Raw genomic sequence first — 24619 nt, 5'->3', positions numbered from 1 at the left:
TTCAGCTTCAGCATCCCCTCAAGAGTTGGCTGACGTTATAGACATATAGTTCACATCTCCCATATAATGCTAATTACTATCGTTAAAAACGGAGAGGGAGAGAAAAGAAGAGGAGAGGGAGAAGAGGAAAGAGCAGAGAAGAGGCTCGACGAACAGCGAGAAGGAGAACAGACGATGAACAGACGCGAACCCTCTATGATGTACGCTTATAGCACGGAGCGGGCGCAAAATTAACCGCGGCTATTTCCGAGCGGCTTGTTTCTGCGCTTTTCTTTTTTCTACCTTCGTGGAAATCGTTTCGCTCGCTTTTCAGAAGCGGACGTACTCCATTGGACCCGCTCACGCGTTGCTCCCTTTTTCCACGCTAAGTCACGAAACCGTCGCGGCCGTCGTTGGTGTTCACGCTCGCGAAACGCAACGTGCGGAGTTCTTTGTGCTTACGTTCCGAATCGTAAATTCGGATGACGCAGCGGAGCCGCGAAGAAGCGAATGATGCGGAGGTAGATCAAAGAAGAAGTTTCAAGAGGAAATAATGAGATTCGGCCGGGAAGCTCGACGATCGCGAGAAGATTAGCTGCAAGGACCAGTACTCGACGGTCGGCGAACGTACATCGGCCTGAAAAATCGAAATCTGGAGATTTGAAAACCTGAGCAGAACTTTCCGAGTACACGGAGAAAAAAATTTTGCTCTTTTAACAAAATCGTCGTTGCTACTGCATATTTGTAGTGACAGCAAAAAAATTTAGTTGACAACAAATTTTACAAATTATTCGTTGTCAGAGCAGAAATAGTTTCGTTGTCAGGATAAAAAAAATTTATTGAATATATTTGTTCTAAGAATCACGTTAATTTGCTATGGATGCAAAATAATGTATTCTTAGCAAATTTATTTGCTGTTGGAGCAAAACTGCTTATATAAATCCATCATGATTCTTATAGCAAAATAATTTGTAGATTCAGCAAATTATATCCAGCAAATAGTGATTAATACTCTTAGCAAAAGTACTTTTTGCTGTCCATATAATAATGAAAAGATTTTGCTAGACTAGCTAGAAAATTTGTTGGGCCAGCAAATTATTTTTCTCCTGAACACGTGCTAGAGAACCGCGCCACTCTTTCATTCAAATTTAAACATCTCCGAATCTTCGTGACAAAAGCGCAACAAATTAATCAAAACATGTAACGTAATGTAATTAATTCGACATGCCAAAAGAAGTCCAAGATTCCAACCAATTAGAATCGCGCACTTCGGAACACAGGATGCGCGCTGTGCGTCCATTTTCTCCTGCACCTTTCCGCCCGTTGTGATGTCGTGGGGCTTCTCGGCCTCGATCTCAATTTGCAGCAAAATTATCACGCGAAACTTGACATTAGCCTAAATTCTTTTTGCTCGCGTCGGCCGGCCGACCGGTCGGTCGGTCGGTCGGTCGGTCGGTCGAGATCTCGATGTATAATTTCGATCGCGGCTGATCCGAATTCGTGCGAGAGGCGACTGGAATAGACGCGATCGCATATGCCGTACAGAAATCTCGGAGCCGACTGTAGGCCGTCTTGGACTAATTTCGCCGCTATTTTCGCCGTGTTATTTATCGTCTTTTGACCCTTTCATATTTGCGGCTTTTCCAGAAGACATATGCTTCACACTGAGACGATTATAAAAGTTTTTGGAGCCACTGATTCCAAACTTATTAAAAAACTTTAAATTCAAGATGACTCAAGATGGTGACCATGAAGAGCTGAAACATTGATATGAACTTGAATTATAGGTTCCTGTCTGATCTTTGATTACAAATCAGATAAAAATTGATATTTAAAATATTAAAATTTATATTTAAGATAATATTAACAATTAATATTTGAAATGTGTGTGTGTGTTGATCTATCTGATAACATATTGAATAGTTGATAAATATGACTTTTATAAGTAATAGCTCCTCTCTTCTATGAATTTGCTGAGCTAGATGGAGAAGCATTTGAGAGGCGTTGCTAGTAGCTACAAGTTAGTTATATTTCAAAAAATTTTAAATAATTATATTTTATTGAAAATATTAAATTTAAAAGTATATTAATTTTTTACATACAGACTTAACTTTCCTCTCTAAAACAAGCCAAGGTAGAATTCGATGGAACTATTTGTTTTAAAGTTATGATTTTCTTCGTAAACATATATGCCCAGGTACGAAAGAATTAATCGGCCACCCTCGCCGCCCTCTTTCCTTTCCCGTCCGCTTCATTCCGGAAGAATAAACTCCTCGTCTCGATCATCGTACGATCAAAAACTCACAACTGCGTCGTCCATTGCAGTCGAAGCTTTTCTACAACAATCACATAGCGTCGTGTTGACATATGAACCGGATATCATTGTCGACGAACGATCCAAACGCGAATACCCGACGTGTCCTGCGCATAAATGTTTTTCAAAGGAGCCGGAAAAATTGTATGCCATTTTTCCCACGCGAAATCTAATTCGCATCGTCGCGCTTTCCGCGCGGTAAGCGCCAAAGTTACACGGAAAAACGATATGCAGATTTGCAGACGAGCGCGCGAAAATTGCAAATTCGGCGAAAAGGGCGCGATTTCATCGCGGAATCTCCGATCATTTGAATGCAAATCGGCGAGCTCGTGCGATTCGAAATCGACAACTTGCCTGGCGTTCTCAGGCGCGTTACTTTCGGAGAACATCTAAATTATTCGCGCGCGCAAATCGTGTCGGCGATATTTCCGTGTCGGTTTTCGATCTGAGTCGTTTTCTCTCCGCGAAGTCACGCAATCGCGATTAAACTTTCTGTCATAATGGCATTTCATCAGATAAACAGATGAAAAAAATTATGAACCGATATGGAATGTTTCCTAATCAGATACAAAAATTCAACAGTATCTTGATCGGAAATATCTATTTGTTAATTTTTTATTGAATAATTTCTCTCAGTATGCGATTGACACATAGTTAAAATCCAAGCACGTTCTGCGACTTAATAAAAGTAGATTGGACTGATCCATAAGTTCGTATGGATTTTTCAACAAAATTGAAATGCATTTTATTTCTATTGAAAATAATTTTAATCATGCATTTTAATATATGCGCAATTCTGATCGACAGTTTTTTGCCAGCTTTCACGTAACTTCATAATTTCGCTCTCATAAAACTCTCATGCCTCTTCGGCGAGGAAACGTCTACGATTTTTCACATCTTCTAAAGAAGCGAAGTTTGTACCATCAAAGCAGTTTAGTAATGAGTGAAACATATAATAATTGAAGCGGGGAATGTCGGTGGAAAGGGGAATATAATGGGTGAGGGATAATTTGGTCCCAACCAAAGTCTAATTATTTTCACGGAGGTACAAAAGCGTGCATGCATCGGGGAAATTTATTACCGCCTTTCATTGTCAAGCCGTAACAAAGATAATAATATTTGTTTTAACAATATCACCATTTTTTTTAACGCAATACTTTACTACACTATTTTTAAATATTTATACCACAAAATATGTCCCGGAATGTCAGCTAGCAAAGTGTATACATAAATGGCCAACTGTGTATGTGTGTGTATGGAGAATTATCCTCCTAATGCCAATATGCTAACTGGACAAAAATCCACACGAACCTATTCCCGGAGTCAACTCAATATTTTATCACGAATATGAGACAGCATGTCGGGAACGGTAATTTATCTTAGTTTATGATCTCACGCGGCTTGCGTGAGATTAACTGGAATATTGTTGTTTAACTGCGCGCGACTACCTGATGGTCGCTCATCGGACTATACATTGTGTCGCCATTGTGCTGTGCCATAATAACGCGAACTGTAATCCGCATGCTGACACGGTTCGTTGCTCTCCGAACGCGATTATAATCCCTGTAATTAAAATAAACTCGCAAGGTTCAACACGCGCGGGATAAGCTCGGCGCGAACACGTGGCTGTCGTATCCCCCTTCGTTAATAAAAGACACATTCTCACCGGTCAATTCATAGCTGTGATATTGGAAAAAACCTTGCCGAGAGAGAGGAAGATATGCATATCGTTAAGGTCGCGTCGATAAGCGAGAATCGGCTGCAGGCTACAGCAAAATTCGATGAATACGCGCCGTCATGTAGAAATAATTGAGTGCTGTGATTAAATTATTAATGAAATTATAGCAGCGTAAGTATACGCATATGCATGTGTGTATATGTATATGTGCGTAAGGGTAATCAACTAAAGAACACTAATGGAATGGATACACGGTGATAATTAATAACGGGTAGATCGATCGTTGACTCTTTCCGCGAGCGCGTTTATGTGAATAGTGTGCGGTCTCTCCCTTATTCGCTTTTTATTTATGTAAATAAAAAAGGTAAATAGTCAAGTGGGACGAGGAATTGCTCTTGTTGCTCGATCCTCAACACGCGATGCATTGTGACACAAAAAAAAGTCGTCGGAATTTTTCCTTCACAATTGTGAACAATGGTCGATGATACAATAAATAGCATGATAAATGCACAATAAATAAAGATAAAACATAGAAAACAAGAGGCAAAGGAGACGAATAAAATAGCTTCGTTTATCTTGCCTTGCGGTGAAAATGATCGATGAAAGATCCAGAGTCTGTTTATCGAAGCGACTCTGCTCGTCCTCGCGATGTGCTCGAGAGCCTTCAAATGACATCGATCACCAAGGTAAAGAGCGGAAAGTCTACAAGAACATATACTGCAAGATCAAGAGATGAAGAATGATGCAAGATAGACAGGTACGCACGCACACACATATGAGAGAGAGAGAGAAGGAGAAAAAACATGAATAAATTGTGGATACACTGAAAAAAAATATCTAAAAATTAACAATTATTTATATTAGATAAGCACCATTAACATATTTACTTAAATTAAAATTCTTTTCATTTAAATCGAGTATCGTTTACTTAAACCGAATGAACAATACTCAGAATTACATGTCACGTTTTGCACGACATATTGCTTCGAGCGAATCTCAATCAGTTTTTTTCGTATTTCTCATGCGATTTAAATAAAGAGGATTTTTATTTAAGTAAATATGTTAATGGTACTCATCTAATAAATAATTGTTAATTTCTAAATATTTTTTCTCAGTGTAAAAACTTTCAGTTTATTAAATAAAATTTCTAAAGCAAATATACTGTCGATTTAAGCATTAAATTTATATCATACAATAATATAATTTCTTGTTACATTGATGCATTTTATTTCACATTTGACGTATTTTTTGGGCGATCATCGTGTTTCTATTTCGGCATTCTGTGTGATGGATACCGCATGAATCACTACTCATAAGAGATGCGACCTTTACAAATGGACTAGCAAAGTTGCTGCCGAATTTATCAAGTCCTTCCGCGATCTTATAGCTTAGATAGACAAGTATACGTAAATTTGGCACTAGTTTTGCCAATCTCTACTTGTAAAAGTTGCATCGCTCATGAGTGGTTCATACGGCACTCATATCTGTCGCATAGACAGATATGACGGAATAGAAACACGAAAAAGTGAAGTGCGGAAAGACTGATTGAGATTTGCTCGAAACAATATGTCGTGCAAAACATGACACGTAATTCTGAGTGTGCAATTGTTGATAAATGCTTCATCAATATTTTTTGCAGGGTGTCCGGTAACTGATCGAGCAACCGCCGTGTATGAGTAGAACGGGTCAAAATAATCATAAAAGTTATATACCATTTTGAAACTTTCTCTGTATAATATTTATTCCGTAATTAATTAAAATGTATAAACGAATAAGCTCACGAGAAGCGGTAGGACAGGCTTTGTGTGTAAAAGAAATGGTTTACCTCTTAGCAACGATAAGTAAACAGCTGATTTCGAGGCGGAGTAACGTATACGTGTCACTTGTTACTCCGCCTCGAAATCAACTGTTTACTTATCGTTGCTAAGAGGTAAGCCATTTCTTTTACACACAAAGCCTGTCCTACCGCTTCTCGTGAGCTTATTCGTTTATACATTTTAATTAATTACGGAATAAATATTGAAACAATTTCAAAGTGGCATATAACTTTTATGATTATTTTGACCCGTTATGATTATTTCTACTCGTACACGGCGGTTGCTCGATCAGTTATCGGACACCCTGTATAATGCTGCGTCAATATAAATTTATGCTATTGCATTATGCAAGTTCGATAATCAATTCAGTATATTTGCCTGATAAATATAATTCAAAAGAATTGCACAGTTCCTCTCTCCATCATTTCGATTGTGTCTCACGTTGCGATGATCATGAAAGTTTATCTCAGGAAGAGAGAACCGAAGTCGGGGCCGAAGTCGTTAACATTTTCGAAAACCAACACAGGATCAGCGTTTATCCTTCGGGTGGTCCCTTGGCATTTGGCACACCGGTCCGCGCTCGTAGACAGATAAATACTGTCGTATTTGCGTCTATGTTTTTGCGCGCCTTGCCCGCGTTCGCAATTTCGCGATCGCGACATCCGTTCGCTGTCGAAAATTCCTGGGCCGCTGTAATGAAAGATTGGAAAATCTATTACCGCGCCGTAATAAAGCCGCTGTCACACGCGTGTGGGCTTATTCGCGTCCTCGCATACTTTATAACGTTCAACAACGGCGTGCGAGTTACGGCGGGAACATCTCGATCCGTTTCGAAAGTGTTATTTCCATTTCGATGTGACGTTGACCGACGCGCACTTTAACCGATATATATCCTCGTTATATTGCAGTGGGAAGAATAAAGGGAGGAAACAGACGAGAGAAGGAAGGAGTAGAGCAGAGTAAACTCTATTGGGCCTTAAGATTTTTTTTAACTCGGACTATTGCGTTAAATCTAAATTATACATTCTTGGATCTAAGCCTTTTTATCTTTCTTTAAAAGGAAAAAATAAATTCTTTTGTAATAAATATAATCATCTTATAGCAATGCATGAAATGTACTTGGTTCTAAAAGACCAATTTTTTATCCTGTTTGTTTTTCTTTTCTTAATTTCTTGCAGCTTTAATACAAAAATAATGATTACAGGAGTCTAGACATAGATAAAAAGAATAGATGGGATAAATTACATGAGTTACAGAGTTGCAAACAGAAATACCTACAATCAGCTTACAGATTCATTTGAACGCAGAAATAAATTCGCAAATAATATTCACAGTAACAAAAGAGAGAAAGAGAGAGAGAGAGAGAGAGGAGGGAGAAGCAAGGGGGAAAGAGAGGAAGAGACGGAGGAAGAATAGAGGGCGCGGATTTTTTTTTCTGGCCGACGAGCATGACCCATTGTTTGATAGCTCGCGAGAATATCGATCGTAATAACGCCGAGTGACGTCGCCGAACGTCGTGGATTCAATGTGTCCGACTGGCAACAAAGCCTCGCCCGTCTCGCTTATCATATCTTGGCGCTAATGAAAGAAAGAATCACGAGAGAAGTCCCGCTTCCTTCTCCACGATCTGCGAAATCGCAAGAAGGTGACACGCTAGAGAAAATTGCGTGATTAATCGCGATGAGCGCGACGGTCGTTATTAAATCCAATGAGAAAGCGCTGATCGTTCGCGGGGGAGGATAAGGAGAAGGAAGGGTGAGAGATGTGAGACATGGCACGTCAGTCGATGTCAGTGGGTTCCCGATTATCCGATATAACGCTGGATATAAGAGATGAGGTCGCAGTTTATCGAAGGGATACACCGTGGAAACGTGGTTGATGGAAGTGTTCGATTAATTTCGATAATTGAAGGTACTCGTTTCAAAAAGAAAGAAGCGCGAAAGTAATTATTCCTGATTAATCTTCTCAAGCTTCGTGTGTCTCATATTATTTTCTCTTTCATAAAAATCCACTATCACAAATCGTTAAATTTAGAATACAAGTAACTAATAAACTCAATTTCTTCTTCCAAAATTGTTCTCTTAGTGTTGTTACGGAAAACTATTAAATTTCAAATTCAGATTCAGATTCTTAAACAACAAGTCACTTCTTTCTTTGTACAATCGTGCGATTTCAACAAGATTCATTTTTCGATCCGAAATAGTGAATAATGCGAAAGAAATACTGTAATTCTAGACAAAATTGTAAAACGCGTAACTTGTTTTCGTAAGACCCGTAAGAATGATGAGTAAATCTGCAATTCTGTGCAGACCGTATATCATATGATAATTCGTAAATATCTACGATTTTTCTTGTTTTTTTTTTTTCGTAAGCTACGATTTTACGATTTACTCACATATTTGCTTAGAATTGCAGCATTAATTGAAGGTACTCTTTTCAAACGGAGAAGCACGAAATCGATTATTCTTAACTGATCTCCTCAATCTCGCATGTTAAATATTACAACTTTATTTTCATAAAACTTTTCGCCACGACAAATTACTAAATTCAAAATTCAAATAATTAATAAGCAATAATTGAATTCCCTTTTTCAAAACTCTCTTCGTAGTTTTATCACAAAGTAAATCTACTAAACTTGTAAACAATAATTTAATTCTCCCCTTTTCTTAATCATGCAACTTCAACAAGATCCACTCTTCGATCAGGAGACCTTTACAACATCAACATAAATTGAAATACATTTGCGTCACGACGACTTCCCCCGTGGATTTAGCGGAAAAAAAGTGTAACGATAGAAATCAATGCGATCGAGCGGGCGCGAAAATAATTTCGTGTCTGTGTTTTAACAGCCGGGCAGTGGCGAGGATGGAAGGCTGGTTGACAGAATCGCGACGATAATTCACACCGCCGAGTCGAAACGGTGCACGGGTCCTCGACCCAAATACCCACGCGAATTCTATATTACGCGAGGCGTCTCTGACACTTTGGTAATCGACATTGGGCGGCGAACATTTTTATGCAACGCAGCGGCTCGCTTTCGCGCGACGAGGAATCTCTCGCTCGACTCGGCACACGCTGAAAACTGCCGGGTTGTGCGCCGCAGACACGATAAAACGCTGACGTCCCGTTAAATCACACTTGCTGTTGCGTCGAGTAACGAATGCGAGTTTCAGATCGATCGCCGCGACAATGCGACAATTGCGTTGCGCGCCGGGCGGAGGGTTTACGCATCGCGTGACAACGCGAAAATTCGCCGACCATTCGAGGGACACCTTCGCGAGATTGATCGTTTCAGACGTGTTAAATCGACGGAACGACTGTTCTTCCATAAACGTAGAGCTCAGCTATACTGAAAAAAAACATTTCCTTAAATTGACCTGCAGACAAGTGCAAAAGTTTTGTCGTGTTCATCAAATGAAGAAAAACGAAATTGTCGTAATCATTCTTACTGTTTTGTCATATTAATTTTACGACATATATTTTTTCGCTGACATTAACCAAGATGGCCGAGTCTAGAAGCCTTAATACGCAAACTTCCGACGAGAATTTTTAATATGAAAATACCGAATCCCTTTCACCGACCTAATAAATTACGAAGTCTTACTATTCGCTTAATTCCGACTGAATTCTATTTTAACAAGATTTTACTTCGGAACAAGAAGTTCAGATATTCGGTAATAAGGTACCGTAAGATGGGGTTACTTTGTGACTGTAGGGGTTACTTTGTGACACAGTGAATATTGGTCAATAGTGATAATTATCACCCCTACAGTCACAAAGTAACCCCATCTTACGGTAACTAAATTTCCCAGCTCTAAATCTAGAACTCTTCAAAAATATACACTGAAAGAAATTATTCGATAAGAAATTAGCAAACGAATATTTCCGATCAAAATACCAATGAATTTTTATATCCGATCAGGGAAATATCCGATAAAAAATATCGGTTCATAATTTTTTAATCGGTTCTTTTATCTGACGAAATGTCATTACGATTGGAAGTATTCGATTAAATGTAATCGGATATCCTGATCGAATATAAAAATTTATCAGTATTTTGATCGGAAATGTCCGAGTGTTAATTTTTTATCGAATAATTTCTTTGTATATATAATACTTATATGTCATAAATACACGAAAAATAATTTAACAATGAAGGCCTGCTACATATAGTAGAAATAAAAACTATTGCTAAGATAAAATTATTGTTATTCTTACTCGAAATGAAAAAGAAGAAGCGAGACTACTATATTTACCAGAGCTGTGAATTTTCTTGAGAAGGTCTTTCTTTGTCAGAAGCATCTGAAAAATTCTCCATAAATAAACCGGGACAACTTGGCTGAATTCGGGACAAATCGGCGTCCCGGATAGCATTCGGGACGAAGAGTAAAAAATCAAGACTGTCCCGGGAAAAACAGAACCAAGAGGGAAGTATCAGAAAAACATCTGGTCACCTTATCGATAATAAAGATTAAGAGATCGTAAGACACAATCGCCAAGAAGAAACGTCGACTCGGGGGAACGCGAAGCAGAAGAACCGTCCACGTCGAACGTGGAATAATCTCGTCCCCTTTTGTTAGTGGACGGGTCGTAAAGCGACAGAGATTGGATTCGAAGGTATTAACTTAACTTCAATCGCTCAATTTGACTCATTCAACGGCGGCAGTGCGTATCCCGGAGGGATCCCGGAAACCACGTTTTATCTCGGAATGAAGCTCGACGCGTCGTCTTTCAACGGGCGCGCAATCGAAATACACAGGAGACCGTGGGGCGTAAATTCGCGTGCGATGTAAGCGGGCCAGCCGGAAAGACATGTGGATCACTCGCTCACGGATCGTGAAAGCGACACGCGCGATGAAACATTCCATCGCGATTTAACCCAACAATAATAAAGCTCTACTTTGACATTAACCCTTTCAACCTCGAATTAATTTTATTCGTAAGAACAATTTTTTTCTCTACTCAGTATTGTTTCTAAAAATGTAAAGATGAATTCTGATTTTTTTCATAATTTTCCAATAAACCATTTTGGAGAAATCAAAATGTTTCGGAGAAATAACCCTTTGATATGTTGCATTATTTTCAGTACTAGCTATATTCTGCATAATAATAATTTTCTACTTTTCATATATTGTAATAATGCACAAGAATACTTTATATAATCTATAAGTTAGTATAGTCTATAAATTTGTATAGTCTATCTTTGTATATCTACTTTTATAATAAATAAATACAATATTAGTAAAAACATCACAAAATTCGAATTTTCAATCTTGTAAATTTTCTTCTCTTCTTTGAAAATAAAAGTGACAAAAGTGAATGTCAGACTGTACAAAAGTTGATCAGTGACAATCGCAAAAATTACAATGGCTAAATGATCACAAGAGATCCACATGAATGTTGAAGCTTTGTAGTTACGAATATATCAAAATATAAAACGGAGCTGCTGTCACATATATTTGCGACCTGCGGGAGCCCGCGAGATGGAAGAAGGATCTCACAAGAGCCAAGACGAAAATTCAACTGAAAGTTACTGAGAATTTAGAGCCACACACTTATCAACATTACAAATGTTATTAAGCAAAATGTATTGCTTAAGGTACATTCATAGCCCACCCTATTATTCTCGGGTTAATCCCCGTCGCTTCCGAAAGGCAGATTACATTTGCGGATCTCCTTATCGCATTACATCTTCGTTTATTTAGCAGGCTCAGGTGCGACCCAAGTCGGAAGTCCGATTATAACTAGGAGGAGCAGCCCCGTCCGTGAGGTACGCCTGAGATTTCTGCGATTTTCTCGTGACTCTCTGTGCTGCTTAGAAATCAATCTCATCGTGACAGAGATCCGTTGAGTAACGACTTTCTTAGGTGCTCTCCGACGTTCAGGTCGAGGTGTCACGGTGACTAACATCGAGAATTTTGTCGAAGTAAACAGCACTTCAGTCAACGCATTCTGTCGAGACGGACAATTTTTCGTTCAACACGAAGTAAACACGTCGTGATGAAGAACGAGACTTTGTTGTCCAACCGCGGTTCTAAGTTTTAATTTGTGAAAGTTAACGACAAATAATAAATTTAACTTCTCACTCATTCAACCCAGCGGCTTGAAGAAACGTTTTTATAAAAAAAAATATATAATCTTATTTTTCGTAGAAATTCTCTCATATCTGACTCCAAAAGAATTCTTCTAAAACCAAAAATATAATAGTACATTCTAACGTCTTAAAGAAGTTGGAAGATGCTGCCTCCTGCTAATCTCATATTCTAAGTGAAAACTCTTACCGAAAAAACATTCCTTTTCTAGCGAAAAGCAAAATATTAATCGAGAATCTACTAGACATTATTATTTTTTATTTCTTTTGAGAAATCTGCTAGGATATATTATTCCATTTTGAATCAAGAGGACGATACGTTTACTTGATTCAAAATATTCTCTTATTAGAAAAAATTTCTATTAAAAGCAAGATTTTTACTGTAGATAAAAAACAAAATTCCTCTAACTTGAGAAATATTGTGCTTAAAAAATATTTTCCTCTTGGTGTTAGAGAGAATTCTCTTAAGTCCATACATAAAAGAATTTCCGCGATAATATTTTCTTGTTATTCAGAAAAAAGATTAATTTCATCAAGTATAATGGCGAAAGAGAGATTTTCATGTTTTGCATACGAAGATCCACCTGTCAGAAATGGATCGTGATAATGTCCGTTGGAGTATCCTGAAAATGTCACTTAATCAAGGACAAGGAAAAGGTACATATAAAATATCCTGCAGGAAGTCCTGTTCTTCGTCTCTGCATCCTGTTCGCGGTCTTATCGCGTCGATCGCGAACTGCGGAGACAACATTTACTTACCTCTTTGTCTGTCGTAGGCGTTTATACACTCGCTGGTCATAAACTGGCTGATAAGAGCCGTTTTTCCAACTCCCCTGGAGCCCAGCATGGCCACGTTGTGCGAGACGACTTCCTTGGGCGGCGCTCGCCGCACCTCGTTCTCCTGCTCGGCCGGCGCTAAGGAATTCGATCTCGATCTCCTTCTCCGGAATGAATCTCCTCTGTTGACGACACCTATCACACATAAAACAGTCGTCAAAACGTCGTGTTGACAGTGGTGACCGTAAATTATCGCGGCTAAGATCGCGCAAAATTTAATAATAAAGATCAAAACCAATGTAGGAACAATAAGAAAAGAGAAAAGCAAGAGAACAGCATGCCATTCTAAAACTTGCTTTTCGAGTATTAAGTGAAATCACATATTTGTAAAATTAAATCTGACATAAATTATTCGAAAAATAATTATGATCTGCATGAATTGAACAATATTGAATAATAAGAGCGACAAAAAACTTTACAGATACACCGTTAAGAAATCATCGATGTTTATCTGCGAAACTCTGAATTCCATCGAGATTCCATATTTTACATTTTACAATTCGCGCCTTCTATTTGATATTCATCGAGGCGCGGCACACACGCCCACGCATCAATTGACCATATTTATTTCTACATATTTTTGCAGCTAAAATTACTGTTCCATTAAGTAAAATTATATTTGTAGGATCAAATCTCACGTAATTTATTGATAAAAGTAATGATGATTCACACGAGTTGAGCGACGAGCGCTGAAAGCGAAAAAAATTTCCCAGGCACGTCGCTAAAAAAAATCGTCAACGTGTATCTTTAAAACTTTGAATTCCCTGTCGAGATTCCATATTTTACATTTCATAATTCACGCCTCCTGTTCAGTATTCATAGGAGACGCGTCACGCGCGCCCACGCATTGATCGACCGTATTTATTTCTGCATATCTGTTCCCGTCGATATTTAAAACGCATCTCGGATATTTCGAAAGTTGTTGCGCCCTTTGCAACGGCGCGCTAACCCCGCCAGCGATATTGCTAATATCACACTTTAAGCGGGCACCGTTTTGATACCCGTTCTAGATTGGCAAGAGGGACACGCGCGGATGGAACGGTCGGAATTCTCAGCAGAATCTCATCTCCCGGCTAATGAAGCGATTCTCGTGAAATATGAAATAGATTCCGTAGCTTTCTCCCTTCCCTTCCTCCCCTCTCAAAGGGATAACGCACCAGCATGACCGCACGTGCTACGTAAACCCATTTAGAGCGACCGACCGGGTTATATCTTTCGCAAACGCGAGCAATAAGAATATATATCACGGATTATCGTTTATTAAATATCTTTTCTGTGTACACAAAAAACGGGACCTATCCTTATTTCGTAAATAAATATTGCTTGGAAATTTTTACCAGAAAAGTATAGGTTTGCGCTGCTTTTCGTCGAAAGGATAAAACACGTAAATTCGATCGCAGAAAAAATGATTATATATCATTATATAAAATTATATATAATTATATATAAATTATATATATATAAATATTATATATATATATATATATATATAATTATAAATGAGTTATAAATAAAAATATGAATTTATAATATATATATATATATATATATATATATATATAATTATAAATGAGTTATAAATGAAAATATGAATTTTGGCGATATAATCATATATATGATCATACATAATCATAAATAATTCATACGGAGAAAGGAGGTTTATCAATCATCCCTCCTTTTCCAAAAGATCTTTTCTACGAGTGAGCTCCGGCAGCAGACGATTTATCAGCTAAACTACAAATCTCGCTGGGCAAACATTTGCCGGCGCACGATCCAAACAACGATGGCTCCACATTTGCCACAACGATCAGCACTGTGTGGCCCTAAATAGGTACGGATATTCGCATGGTTAAGAATGAGATGGCTGATAGATATATAGAACAGACTGAGCATTTCCGTTGGAAGGCTGAAACCAACTTAGAATGAGAGGGCAATAGAGATAGTGATGTTTTCTTTGTCTAATCGTGCAGTCGGTAGGGAGAAGAAAAGAGGAAAACTACGACCCGAAATACTGACAGTACTAAAAAAAGTATAATACATTTGAGTCGAAATTTTGGTCCTATGTTAAATCTTGAATCCTACAAAACTGTAGGTGCTAAATTAGCAAGCAAAATAGTTTCAATTCTAATGGTACAATTTATTCCTACTTTGACTCTGATAGTGTCCGAAATTTCCCTTTTCACTTTCTTTAGCGTCAAAATAGATTGTATTATGAGCTTCAGAATATCAAAATAGGTTGAATGAAATAGTAAGGCTGAAAGAGTATGATTAAAATTTTGACTCAAGCATGTAACATTAAATATTTTTGTGAGCACGCTAGTAGTAATGTGAGTGCATTTCGGGCCGCATTCATGATTATGGGCCGATTATTCCAACTTCTTGGTAAGCTATCTGACAGTTAAATCATATGTCTGCCTTCGTTTTTTCTTCAAATTGCACAGAGACAGACACATGATTTAACTGTCAAGTAACTTACCAAGAAGTTGGAACAATCAGCCCTATATGTCTTCTCTCTCACACGCACACACATTATTTTTCTCTTTCTTTCACTATGTCTACTCTCACTCTTCTGTTCTCTCTACATCGTTCCCATTTACGATACTGTGTGACAGAGAGAGTACTACCAATATATCTCTGTCCATGGATCTTAGCTTCAAACCTTCAATGGCGTCTATTCTATAGGTCTATGGATAGCCATCAGAGTAATGGCCTCAAGCCGCGAATTGTCAGTAACTCCGTCGCGCCGTCGAGGAACGCAATTGGCCGCGGCCGGAAATTGAATGAGCAGCCTGACCGACTTGTAAATAATCCTTAGCGACACAGCGAAGGTAAACTCCCGACCGCCGTCTAACTACACTGACCGCGCTAATGCATTTGCGCTGCATTAGTAATTGCATGTCAGGTCGAGTCTGAGAGAAGCAACGGTGCGAAAGTCGCGCGCACCTGTGCGCGTACGACGCCGGCTGTTTATGCATTAAACATGGATGTGTACGCGCCGGAAATTACCTGTCCAATGTAAAACGCTCGAACATTGGCTCGGACGATGTGAAACTAATTCGAGTAAATAAAACGAGGTTAATGAGAACACAGAGAGTTTTTTTTTCTTCTTGTTTTTTACGTATAGTGTTGCGCGTACATCGTGTTATTTTATCTCTATGAAATTTCGCGAACGAAATAATATGTTGTCCGCCGTATTGATTTTCGTTGATTGTATGACAGCTCAAATAATAATTGAGTTATTGATGATATGGTAAATAAATGTAATTCGAGACGCGTGTGTATCCTTCACCGTATATCATTAACCCTAACTGGAAAAAAATTTGGTTGACGGAACCAAAATTTTGTTAAAATAGGACCGATCAAATATTTGGTATAAAATTTCTCTTAGAGAAATTAATTATAACCAAACAATTTTATTGCCGCTATTTTGCTTTACTTTCTCAATAATATATTTATTTAGTCACTAAACAAAACAAAATAGCGGAAATTAAATTTTTTTATTGTAATTATCAAACATTTGGTTGATCTCATTTCAACCAAATTTTTATTTTGTCAACTAAATCCTCAACGTGTTAATTATTATAATTATTCGTCGCCAAAGATCACCGATTCGTGAGCGAAAGTTGCTGAGAAAGATTCGTGAAAGAGGCGCTCGCAAATCCAGCGTTTTGGCGGTTTCGCAAAGGTTCACAGACCCTCTTGAGACGATGATTCATATGCTGGTATTCATAGTTCGGGTCTTATTTTTAAGACTGTCTTAAGTTCATCTTCAGATATTCCGTAGCCAATGAAATGATCCGTTCATCATCTGAAGATAAACTTAAGACGGTCTTAAATATAAGATCTGACTATGAATACCGGACATAGAATCCACTTCGAATCATCCGCGAGATGACTCATAAATCCGTTTCGCACAATTTCAGATGACTCACAAATAACAGTCCACGCATCTCGCGAGATCGAAATCCGATTCGGCAGCTTTCACGAACAAATAACAATCATCTCTCTGTCCACGATTAAGGGCTATCGCACACAAAATATGCATAACTGCATGAATATTTAGAAAAAAGCCATATTCACTTGCAGAACATCGGTCGAGACGATGTTATGCAATGCACATGCAGCCATGCCATTTTGTGTGCAATGGCCAAAGTGCGCAAAGGAAACGAAAAAAGAAAGACAAAGAAAGAAAGAAAGAAAGATCGTCCTCCACGAGGAGGACGATTAAAGCGACGCGAACAAAGCTGCGACTCGTCGCGTTAAGCCTCGCCAAAAAGTTCGCGCGCGCTCGCAATAAAGCGGCGACGTGGCGCACACGTGCGAACCCCGCGCTCGATAACGCACACCTGTGCGCCCACGTGCATATGCACGCGCACACGTACGCCAATGTCAACGTGCGGCTGTCAACTATTCAGGGAGAGGGTGGGAGAGAGAGAGAGAGAAAGAGAGAGAGAGGAAGGGAGGGAGAGAAAGAGAGAACAACGCACGTCCTGTTCAGCGACTCAGAACACCGATATCCCGTCCCTCCGTTCCTCTGTCCATCCGTCGGTCCCGTCCGTTCGTTCGTCCGTCTGTCCCTCCCTTTGTCTCCCAAGCTTTGTTGGCGCGAAGTTTAGCCCGACGTGCGCTACTTACTCGTACATACGGAATGAATGAAAACCGGAGGAATCGATCGCCCTCAAGAGAGAGAGAGAGAGAGAGAGAGAGAGAGGGGGGGGGGCAAAGAAGAGAGAGGGAGAGAGAAAATTGCACATCATCGGACGACTCCGGGGACAATCCGATTTCCGTTCCGGCTTCGCCAAATCCGCTTCTGTCACATACGAATGTTAGTCGGAGGAATGTTAGATGAAAGCTCGATGACGACGGCACCGCCCTGTATCTCTCTTCCTAGGCGTCATCGACTATTTTTATCGACACGACACGACGTCAATGGTGCGATTCGGTGAAAGTACGAGATTACGTAGCGCGATCGGGATTAGTTAAAAATAAATGAAGAGAGAGTAAAGGAGATCGTAGTAAAGGCGACCTGGAGCTCTTCATATGTGCGCGCCGAGTGCATGTGAGTGGATCCACGTATATCCGAAGGGATGACGAGCACAGTCGCGATTGTCAGTGACAGAATACACACAAGCGACGACTATTACAGAGGGTACAGACTAGTACAGAGGGTTGAATATACATCTAACCATTCCCTAGCCATGTATATGTCCTAATCGAGAGTTACTAAAAATTTTCGACCTAAAGCATTCGTTCCTAGACAGTCAAAGGTTATTAAACTATTGATTATTTGAAGAAACTGAAACGATGTCAAGCAGCTGTGACACTTGGACAGCTTGATGTATTGTTTGGAATTGCGGTTATCCGTTCGCGTATCACGCGTAATCATGACATAATTAGAGGTAACATAATCAAACGTGGATAACGATAAAGGCACTGTGCTCGCTATGCTCAGCTCCTGAAATGATACAATTGAAGGTAAACTGCAATATCCTTCAATATCCTGACTTCTGAATCAACTCGAATTAGGTAAAAGTACCAATATCTGGACACGTGTCAAAATCCCGGATATTCTCATTATTTTGGTCTTTAAATATGTAAACATTGAATATGTAAGCTTTTAACATATTCTATGCTGAAAGCACAAACACTCGTATTCAAAGGACAAAACAATAAGAATGTCTACTCTCTTAAAGTGAGTCAGTAAATAGTCACTGATATCAGATATAAGTATAGTATTGAGCAGTTTCAGTGCTATACTTATAGCTGCAAATCAGTGTATATTTACTGCTTTCAGTGATGTTTCACTGATTTATTTTGAAGAGAGTAGATGCCCGTATTAGAGTATTGATGCGAAATGGTACTCATTTTTTACAGTCCGTGATAATTTCATAAATATGTCAATATGTCTGTGTAAAAAATGTCAACCGAATATCATTTTGTACAATCCAAACGGTTATCCGAGCTGATTTACGCAAAAATTTCAGAGTCGATGTAACGATTAATATTGATCCGAACTCAAAGCCGAGTGCCATTTCGCACAGTTCTATTTTTCATGCGCTTTTGATAAAAATATCACGCAGCAATATCTGACTCTCGAAAAAATTATGCGACGGGCAAAGTGGACAAATAGGGTTTCCTTCGGAGAGGAGATTCGGCTCTCTGGTTGTTGCCCGCGGCGGTAAGCGAGTTCTCTGCGGACGAGGAAACGACCGACGCGGACGACAAACGCGGTACAGGTGCACCGATTCGACCATCGGAATAGGTGAGGTGGATTCTATTAATAAAGGTTTAAACGTTCGACGTGTGCGATCAACAACGGCTGCCAAATCGTTTTTGCGCGTACTCACACGCCGCGGTGGTTCCGCGTTGGAAATGAAGAGCGAGGAAGACCAAGGAGCAGAGAAAGAGGGAGTTTCATGGCGCGATTAATTCCATCATCGTCTTGATCGCAACGCCATTTGCTGTTATTACAACGTGTAAGTGTTTGTTTGCGTCTATGTTGCTCTTGGATCGCGATGTCCGTTGATCCGAGATGTCCGAGGGCGCCGTTTTGACGTCTCTTGGTCTTGGATGCTTCAATAACTTTGAAGTAAATCGCGTAGAAGAATCTCTTTATTACGAGAGTTTCGTATTTCGAATACAGACAAGTGTCTGATCGGTCAACACTGTCAGTTCACGATGTGCAAGTGCGAAGCGGTAGAAAATCTTGCTCCAAAGAGCTGATTTTCCAAATTTGTTAAGTTTCTAAAAATTTTTTAATAAAGAAACAAAAAAAGTTTCTGACTTTTTCGACTTTTTGAACAATAAAAATAAAAATAATAGATAATAAAAGTGAAATTGGAAAAGAGACTTTCTGATTTTTCTTTGATTTTGTAGATAAAAAAAGAGAGAAAAACTTTTTGATTTTTATATTATATTTCTTGAGCAATTTGTATTATTTGTTTATATAGTTTGCAATTTGTAATACACGTTCGTGTGTGAGAATGTCTGTTAGCTGGAATAATTGGTAGCTTCAATTAAAATTCGTCGGTTCAACCAGCAGTGTATAACGCCCGTTTCAATAATATCTGAATTCTGTGCGACGTGTTCCGAAATTCCCGCTGACGCACATCTGGCAATGATTAGAGGCGTGATCAAACGCTGATAATCTGTCGTCATTTCTGTCTTCATCTGCTCACGCTCCTCTTCTAAGTTATTCGGTGGGTTATCGGCCTGGGGAGAGAGGCTGATAGTCAGTTTTACGGCAAGTGAAGCGTGTTATGGAAAACTCTCTCCCTGTACCTTTACACACTCCCGTGCTCATGAAATCGAATTACAGTCTGATCGATCTATCCGAGTAAATAAAAGGAAGGGACACGAAAGGGCCCGCTCACCTTTCCTCATGCATATCGCTATTAATAATTTGGATATACCCACGTACGCGCCGGAGCGAGTGCCAAAGTAAAAGAGCAAAAAAAGTTGTGCTACTGCCTCTCACGAAACGATCACTCGATCGAGTCGATCGCGCCTCAAAATTATTCGACGTTATATTTAGCAGAAAATTATGCGGCTGTTCAGGTTTAAACGGTGAATCTAACTAACCAATATCACCGACACATTAGCTTCTGTGTAAATAATTGTATGTCCAAATAATTATTGTTGGTAACACCTGGACTGTACACCTTAACACCCGAGCACATCGAGCGATCATTCGCATATATTTCGCACACCACTCGAGAGGGATCGCTCTTTACCACGCAAATTGGAATTTCAAGAGCAATCCAAATATTTGTTAACCAAATAGATTCATTAGAATGGAAAAGCAACTCACTAGGAAGGTAGACGACTGTTTTGCAATGGCCGGTTTGTGTCGACAGACGCGACATAATTCAGTCGACCAAGCGCGCGCGCGTTGGAGGCGGTTAGCGACGCAATGATCGATAATGAAAAATGTTTACGCGCGACGAGTAGGGTAATAGCCCCGAGTATTTCAGTGAAAGGGGTAATTATTGCTCGCGAGTATCGATTCTCTTCTCTTGTTTTGCTCTTCCCTTTGAAACATCCAAGAGATCCTGGCGAAATCGCGTCCCCGAGATTGCGCGTTCTCGTGTTTTGCGAGAAAATGCAAAGGTAATTTAGAAGATTGGAAAATTCCTGCTATATCTATATCGCATACATAGTTAGCCGAGTTCGTTCTCGTACGACGAGAGAAACACAAGAGGTTGAGCGCGACGGGAACACGGTAGAAAGCAAGAAGGATAGTCGATCGGTTTCCCTTATTTCACCTAGATGTGAAACTCGAATAGACTTTCATGGACATCACGATGTGAAACAATCAATGATGACAACCGTGTAACTTTTTTATTACCTTTGTGAGAGACAAATATACTATACTGAATTAATCATAAAATTTACAACGTATAATGTAAATCTTTCGTTGTATTGACACAGCAACAAATTTACTAAAAGCTACTAAAAATCAGATTCTCATTACATTTTACCTGACATTGTTTTGAGCAAATTTTGATATTTTTTCTTTACTGCTCTTTTTATTATACTTATGAAACAAAATATATTATATTGAATTAATCTATAAATTTACACTTTTGAGTAACGTAAGCAAACAATAATGTGAGCAAATTTTGATCTTGTTTATCGTGTTTCTTCCGTATTTTTTTCGTGTTTTTTTCGTATTTCTATTTTGTTCTTCCGTACACTGTAAAAACTGATGAGTTAAATTTAACATTTCATGTGTTCCAAATCATCCATTCTCATTTATTTGTAAATTTAACACAAAACAAATGTGGTAAAAAGTAACACGCATAATATGTAAAAAATTAACACAAGAATTTAACACTTGAATACTGTCAAGAATCACAGTTTGTGTTAAATTGACATATGTATAATGTGAAATTAACTAAAATAAAACGTTACTTTAACATTTGAGAGAAGTATTAATCTATGGCTTTGATGAAATGAAAATGTTAAATTGACATAATTTATGTCTGACATATTAAGTATGTCAATTTAACACAACCTGTGATTCCTAATGGTATTCAAGTGTTAAATTCTTATGTTAATTTTTTCCATATTATGCGTGTTATTTTTTAACACATTTGTTTTGAGTTAAATTTACACATAAATGAGAATGGATGATTTGGGACACATAAAATGTGTTAAATTTAATACATCAGTTTTTACATATATGATAAATAAAAGTGCCATATGAACGACTCATAAGAGACGAATTTTTACAAATTACTTAGTATAAAATTGCGACCAAATATACATCTATCTATCAGATAATGGAAGAAAGATACTCGGAAATATCCGCGACAATATCGAACGAAGAGACGAACGGTTGATTCGCCGAGACGGCGAGAAATCCGCTCGCGGCGCAGCAGCAAAGTCTTGCTCGGGAAACTAATAACGCATTCGCAGACGCATCTCGCATTTTTCGATATACTGTGACGTGCGTCTGTGACGTGTACGTGATATTTTCGCGCGATCCCGACGCGGCATATTCGACACGAGTCGTCATTCGCGGCAAAATGTAAAATATGAAAAATGCGGAATAATAATATGTGAGGCGCGATATTATAACAAAATTATAATATCAACATTATTATATAAAATTCAAAATATAATATTTAAATTCTTTGTGTAATGCCGCCATAAAGGAAGAACACGCTTTCATATCACAATATAATTTTAAGAAAGTCCAAACATTGGAGGACCGAAATACTTAACCACACACTGTATAAATTACTATTAAAAAAATTTTTTTTACGCAACAAAACCCTATGCTTAGCTTTTATAGACTCTTTTTCTTATTGATTTTTAATCTCAGAGCCTTTGATATCACTTTTTGTACTTGAAAAAGCTCTGCGCAGAAGACCCAGAAGCTTTCTTTTCTTTCTTTGTATTTCACTTGAGATAGCAGTACTTGTGGACGCATAACTCCGTAGACATATAACCCTGATCTCCCTTAACGACGTTACAAATAACACGTTACTCTCCTCGATGATCTTTGCCTATTAGACTAGGCGTTAACGCAAAAAGAGCGTTTCTCCATGTTTTCGCAAAAGCAGTTTCCCAAGCGAGATTTTGTGTGGAACACATACGCATACGTATACCATCGCCATGGGTTTTCGCCAGAGCTTTGCACGTGCCTTCGTCGCTTCCTAGATCCTGCTCTATAGTATGGATTTCTCCATAGCCCATAAGACTAAAAGCTTCTCGGACAGCTTCCTCGGGAAAGCCACACGCGCGCGACCTTCCCTTTCTCGCCGTGACATTTCCCGACAGTTCGGATACGGGAAGCTATCGGAAGACAAGCTGCTCGTTACTACTCGTTCACCTTTTACCGTAACTCGACTTCCGACGGTTGCCACCGACGGCGTAGCGTAATCTGCGGGCCTAAAGTGACGTATTTTTAGAAGCTCTCAGTCTCTCGGCCACCATTGAGCGCGCTTGAGCAGTAACGCTCGCGCGGAACAACGAAAAAAACAGAGTTAACGCGAGACTTCCTCCGGATGCGCGATCACCTTAACTTTACGTCGCTCGTCATTCGCCCGCGCGAAGTCATCGCAGTCGTTACCCTTGCCGTTCTGACGCAGCATTTCTACGACATTGTTGTGGTTAAACTCCATTAAGCCACCGCGAGGAGCCGGGCAGAGCGCATTTGAAAGCCCCCGGTGGCGTTCTGCAGGCTTCAATCTACATGTACCATAGTCCGCAGTTCTCGACAACAAGGCGTGGTTACTACGTGCGAATAGATCTGCAACCGCGGCGGGGAGTGTATACGTGTCAAGGGACAGAAGTGCGAGGGTGCTAGTGACGCACTGCAACGCAAATTCGCCTATGGCGCGCCGACTATGCGGAATCATACATGTTAGAAGACGAGAGAGAGAGAGAGAGAGAGAGAGAAGTAGAGTTTTATTAACAACTGTGATTATTAACTGTGATTTTAATGTCCTTTAGAGTAACAGTAATTTCATAATAAGAAATAATAAAAAATAAAGAGAGGATAACAGAAAAGAGGAGGAAAGAAAGAAAACATAGGGTTATATTCATACTCGGATCTTATATTTAAAATCGTCTTAAGTTTAATTTCAGATATTACAGCCAATGAAATCTATACAGAATTTGAAAAGAAACTTAGGACAGCCTTAAATATAAGATCCAACTATGAATAACGGCTATAGAATGATTGTGCACTCTTATGAGACAGCTGATGACGAGAATAAAGGACAAAAATATACTAAGTCAAATATTTTCTCTGTCATACTATATTCTAGAAGAAGCGATGTAAGAGAAACAAAACAGAGAATGAAGTGTTATAAAGAGAGAACATATTGATCATGTGATCGCTTCTCCTTTATTGCCTTCTCTTACTAACACATCCTTCCTACAGCAATGCGCGGCCTATTTATAAAAAGAACGTATTGATCATGGGATCGCTTTTTCTTCTTCATTCTTCTCACCAAGTGGTGAGAAGGCATGAGTAATTAGACAAAGAAAGCATCTCACTTTTCTATTATCCTCTCTTATTAATGCTGACTTCATTCCTCTCACAGCGCGCGAGGCACAGTCCATTCTATATGTCTATGCGTCGTAGATAGAACAGAAGCCCACAGAGATGTACCAGCAACCACCAGCAACCACCACTGCGCCGACCACCGTCGCCCAATGGAACGTCTACGTATCGATCGACGCGCGATCAAATCGTTCTGAGGTTTACAGCGGTTACCGGCAGTAAACAGATCGCGCGCAGCCCAGGGCCGACCGCTAACACTCCGTTAGATCGGCTTAATATTTCAGGATCACGCCGCGTGTTACTTCCCTCGTCAAAGTCAAAGCGTATCTCTTTCTCTCTCTCTCTCTCTCTCTCTCTCTCTCTCTCTCTCTCTCTCTCTCTCTCT

General features: G+C 39.2%; 1 protein-coding gene across 3 annotated transcripts in view; it reads right to left on the bottom strand.

The window, feature by feature from the left end:
* The window catches only part of LOC116841696 (GTP-binding protein RAD), an 87214-nt gene that overhangs the window by 18708 nt on the left and 43887 nt on the right, over positions 1 to 24619 (bottom strand). For all 3 annotated transcript variants that reach the window (XM_032809967.1, XM_032809965.1, XM_032809966.1), the window contains one exon: positions 12639 to 12851. In XM_032809967.1, coding sequence (XP_032665858.1) covers positions 12639 to 12851 — 213 coding nt within the window. The remainder of the gene's footprint in view (positions 1 to 12638; positions 12852 to 24619) is intronic.

Source organism: Odontomachus brunneus, unplaced genomic scaffold (assembly GCF_010583005.1).
Source record: "Odontomachus brunneus isolate Ranch 3 - 2012 unplaced genomic scaffold, Obru_v1 Obru_scaffold_017, whole genome shotgun sequence".
Taxonomy (NCBI): domain Eukaryota; kingdom Metazoa; phylum Arthropoda; class Insecta; order Hymenoptera; family Formicidae; genus Odontomachus; species Odontomachus brunneus.
This window is presented reverse-complemented; position numbering and strand designations above follow the sequence as displayed.